The sequence below is a fragment of the Plectropomus leopardus genome, chromosome 17 (genome assembly GCF_008729295.1).
Source record: "Plectropomus leopardus isolate mb chromosome 17, YSFRI_Pleo_2.0, whole genome shotgun sequence".
Classification (NCBI taxonomy): Eukaryota; Metazoa; Chordata; class Actinopteri; order Perciformes; family Serranidae; genus Plectropomus; species Plectropomus leopardus.
The window spans coordinates 29995692-30000519 of NC_056479.1; the positions used below are offsets into that span (position 1 = coordinate 29995692).

Sequence of the window (4828 nt, forward strand, 5' to 3'; positions counted from 1 at the left end):
TCCAGCTGCTTCTTGGGCATAAAAAATGGTTGCTTTTTCCTGAGACACTGCTGCTTTAACAGCGGGATAGCGAAAAGAAAAGCATCTGTTTTTTTAGCAGCTGTTTTTCATTACTGCTTTTCCAGTGGGGGGCGCTGTCAGGCAAAGCGGTAGTCGTTGTGTTTCCAGCAGCTTTTTAGACATGAAAAGTGGTTGTTATGTACAGCATCACTCTTGTGTTTCCTGTCAGGATAATATCAGGAAAAGCAGGAGTTGTTTCCAGCAGTTTTTTTAGGCATGAAAAGTGATATTTTCTTTCTGGAGACGTGTTTGCTTTTCTAGTGGGGGGGTAGTGTCAAGAAAAACACTTTTTTTAGAAAGTCATTGTAGTGTTTCCAGCGGCTTGTTTTGGCGCAGAAAACTTGCCGAGACATCTCTGCTGTTCTTGCTTTAATAATGTGAGGTAACATGTTGTTTTTCAGTGAGTCATTGACATTTTCCAGCAGCTTTTTAAGCACAAAAAACATTTTCTTTTTCCTGACACATTGATGCACAGTAGCATCAAGAGAAACTGATGTTTGTAGGGCAGTCATTGCCATGTTTTATTTTTTTCCTGAGACACTGCTGCTTTTTCAGCAGAGATAGTGTCAGGAAAAGCAGTGTTTTTGTGAATCACTGTTGTTTCTTCCAGTGATTTTTGGGTTTTTTTTACACCAGAAAAGAGGTTGTTTTTTCATTATTTAGGCATCACTGTGTTTCCACCAAAACTTTTTAAGCCAGAGGATGATCCTTTCTAACTATAATCAGGTGACTTTTGTGCCTAAACCTAACCAGACGTTAACCACAGTGTTACATAATATGTTGTATGAAGATTAAGTTTCAGCGTATCCCCTAATAACATCCAAATAACATAAAGCACAATGCCAACATTTCTTCTGGTGATTGGATTGATTCAGTCAACTGTACTGCCACCACTGCCTTCAGAATAGAAAAATCTGTGTTTTAGAAATTAAAATCTCATCTTCTCTTTTTCTGTGTGTGTGTAGGTGTGTGTAGGTGTGTGTGTTTGTTACAGGTCAGAGTGGCAGCAGAGCCTTCAAAGAGTCCAGATCAGTGACTGTGGAGGGACCCGCGGGCCCCGGGGCCGGTCTACAGACAGACGTCTACCTCCAGCTGCTGGGATAAAATCGTCCAGGAGCCTCGGCGCTGACGGAGGACACACTGAAACAACTTCATTACAAGTAAACATCATTAACGTCTTACTTACATAAAAGTACCGTTCCTGATAATTAGTCATACTGATGACTTCTTAATTATTATTATGAAGTAAATGAACAATTGCCTATTTACAATCAAAAGTTAATATTTTTAATGAAGACTCAGTTGTGTAATGGATTATTTAGAGCAGCATTTAGTTTGTCATCGCTGTTAATTTAGTTACTCACGACAATCGAAATCTACTCACACAAACTGAGTGTTACCTCACATTTATTGATTAGATTTGATTGTTTTTTTATCAGCAGGTATGCGTGCAGGTGAGGAATGCAAACATTTTGTTTCTGTGACCTTAAAAGCAGTGGTTTCCAACTGGTGGGTCGCAGGTCCATTCTGAATGGACTGCAAGTGACTCACGACTGTGTCAGGTTTGTAAAAACACACTTTATTTTGGAAAACGGTGAATTTCCAGCCCATCGCTTTTATTTTGAAGTGTGGTTTCCTGCGAGAGAGTTTTTTCTGATAATGGCAAGCATTTTATTGTCCTGCTCTTGGTATTTTTTGGCAGTCTGTATTTTGCCAGGTCTGAGGTTTGAAAGGCATGTTGTCTTTCAGAGTCACCAAAGAAAATCACCAAAAATGTGAAAATCAAAAAAATAAAATTACCCAAATTTTAAAGGAAAAAAATTGTCAACATTTTTTTAAAGAAAAATTCAAGACAACATGCCTAACAAACCCACAGGCCGCAGGTTTGGAAGGCATGTTTTCTTTCAAAATCACCAAAACCTTTTAGAGAAAAACAAAATCAGCAAACAATTGTAAAAACCACAAAAGAAAAAAAAAATCAATAAAATGACCCAAAATTTTAAAGGAAAAAAGATCACCAACATTTTTTAAAGAAAAATAAAAACACCAAAATAAAGAAAATAAAAAGGCATGTTTTCTTTTTTTAAAAAATGTGGGTTTTTTTTTTTTTGTATTACAGAGGTCTGGGCTAAGCCCCCAACTTCCCCAAATCCTAGAGACGCCCCTGCTCTTAACTAATTGCTCTTTATTTGTGCATTTTCTTTTATTTCACTGTGTTTTATGCCCATGTGGTATTTAAGTTGTGTCAAATCAAATTGAATTCTCATTAATTTTCTGATGTGCGGGCCTTGAATAATAACTGAGGAGAAGCGTGGACCAAGTCACTGCACCAGTTTGGAGCCACTGCTCTTAAGGACCAGAAAATAACTGTGTGCCAACCTGCCCCGGTCTCCCCAAATGATGCTTTCCAAATGTTGCTGGTTTTCGTCACATTTTTGTCGATAAAACTGACATACTGAGGGAGTTTGCTGTATTATGGGATGCTACACAGAACTGAAAGCTCGATCATAAAGCTGCAGTTATTCTCAGCAGTATAATAATTTGTGGCCTGCAAACACATACTAGAATAATCATATTAATACACGTAAATTATGTTTTTTTTATCTTTTGCAACTGGCGATGAAAACTGATTTATCCGGATCTGAAGGTTCTTCTGAGCTGACTTTATCCCGCAGTACCTGATGTAAACGTGCTGAGGTTTAATTAGAAAGCTGAGTGAAATTACAGTCCGAGTCTCTGCGGCCCAAATCACAAGTTTGGACTGTGTGTTTGTTGTAATTGTCCCTTTGTGTGGGACCACAGGCGGTGGCCGCGGCGCGCGCGTGTGCGTAAAATCACGTTCATTTCGATCAAGTTTGTTTGTGAGCTTCTATTTTGAGCTTCCAAAAATAGAAGAAGAAAAAATAACAATAATCGGTCTTTTTTTAGTCTTGTGGGTCAGTGTTAGCGTCTGTTTAATAAAAAATAATTTGGATAATAAAGTCTGCGGCCTTTCAGCAGCAGCTTATGGAGGTAATTCGGTCTGATCTGCCTCATTTTGCTGTTGGCAAGCAGGGAGGATTTTATTTTGGAGAGGCGCTGCGTTTCATGAACCAACCTCACATTGTCCTTTTTGAAAATTAAATGACGCACAGCATTGGTTTAAAAAAAGAGTTTTAAATACACAGCCGATTGTTGCAGTCTGATGTCTTTTAATCCCACACGATGTAAAAAATAAGAAACATTTAATGTGATTTTTACGCGAAAAAACAAGTCAGATATCTTCACCAAAAATGCGTCTGTAGGCTTATTTATATTTTGTAAAAGGATGCAAAATCAGATATATCTCCTCATAAATGGCATGAAATAACTTCTGACAACTGTAATTAAAGAAATAGGAACAACCCAAATATTTGAAGTTATTACTTTTTTCTTTATCTTTTCATAATTATTTTTATCTGTTTTATCCAGCAATTTTAGTTGATTTTGAATAAACAGACGGCCTTGAATTATTCAGGTCAGTCGAGATGTTTCCGCTCAGACTTTCCCACTAAACATTTAATTATATTTTAATGGTTAAACTGGCTCTCCGCTGCTTTTAATAACCGCGCGCATTAAGGCCTGCTCTCCGCCAAAAAACCCGAGAGGATAACCCGCTCGCTCGCGCGCATTGTGTGATTAGTGTGACACGGAGCGCAGTAGCCAATGAGCGCGCGGTGTGTGCCAAGTGGAGGCAGAGAGCGCTGCGTGCAGACGCACAGTGCGCACTGAGGAGGAGGAACACACTGCGCTCCTCTGAACGCCTCCTCACAGCACCGGAGGGACCGAGCACCGGGAGGGGAGAGAAGAAGGAAAGAGTCCGGTTTGGAGGATATTTAATCAGTTTTACGGACTTTTATTTTGCTCTTTTTTGGAGTTGCTGGGGGTTTTTTTTGTCGCGCGCCGTGTTTTCCGTCCCGCGTCCCGTGAGTCTCAATGGTTTCAAACTGTGCGCGTCACGTTTGTGGAGCGTTCAGCTGGGATGTAGCGGAGCGCAAACCCACCTAACGCCGCTCTCAAGTCCCCCCCCTCTGCAGGAATATCCACCCGAGGACACTCCGAGCGGCAGTTTTTGGTTTCTGGAAGCTTCTCTGAGAGTCTGCAGAACTGTCTGACTTTGATGGTGGGTTCCTTTATGATGACCCCCCTCCGGAGGTCAAAGTGACCCCTCTGATTTCTCGCCGCCCCGCACCCCAATGATGACTATGAGCTCCATCTCGGACACTTTAGTCCCGCCTGATCCCTCCAAATCAGCGTTTTTGGAGTTCGGCGGCCACGGGTACCCCGGACACCAGCAGCCCTCCCCCGGCCTCTCACACAACCATTACCCGGTGCACGGGCTGCACGCCGTGGGGCCCTCGCAGCACGACGGGCCCTTCTCCTCCGGTGCCTCCTCGTATGGTCGCCCGCTGGGGTACCCGCCCTACCACAGCCCCGTGAGCGCGCACCACCCCGGGGCTTACCTGCCCTATCAGCACGGGGGTCACGGCGGCGCGCTCGGACACACCAGGCCCGAGGATGCGGGTAGGTGTGCACGAGACATTCAACACAAAATATTCATGTTTGCACTTTTTTTTTTTTTGCATCTTTGCTTTTGTCACCAAACTGTGCAACTCTTAAATAATGACCGCGTGAATTATGAAGCACGTGGCTCATTTATTGAACGGTTTTAGATGTTAAAAGAAAGAGCTCTTAGCCATCAGATTATTTCATTGGATCGTGTTTTTTAATTGGACCCACTCCTGCTAAT

At 42.0% G+C, this 4828-nt stretch overlaps 1 protein-coding gene across 1 annotated transcript in view; it reads left to right on the forward strand.

Moving 5' to 3' along the window:
- Positions 1–3817: 3817 nt before the first annotated feature.
- Positions 3818–4828, forward strand: part of LOC121956902 (homeobox protein Dlx4a-like) — a 32679-nt gene continuing 31668 nt past the window's right edge. Inside the window, exon 1 of the mRNA XM_042505336.1 lies at positions 3818–4602. Coding sequence (XP_042361270.1) covers positions 4275–4602 — 328 coding nt within the window. The 5' untranslated portion in view covers positions 3818–4274. The remainder of the gene's footprint in view (positions 4603–4828) is intronic.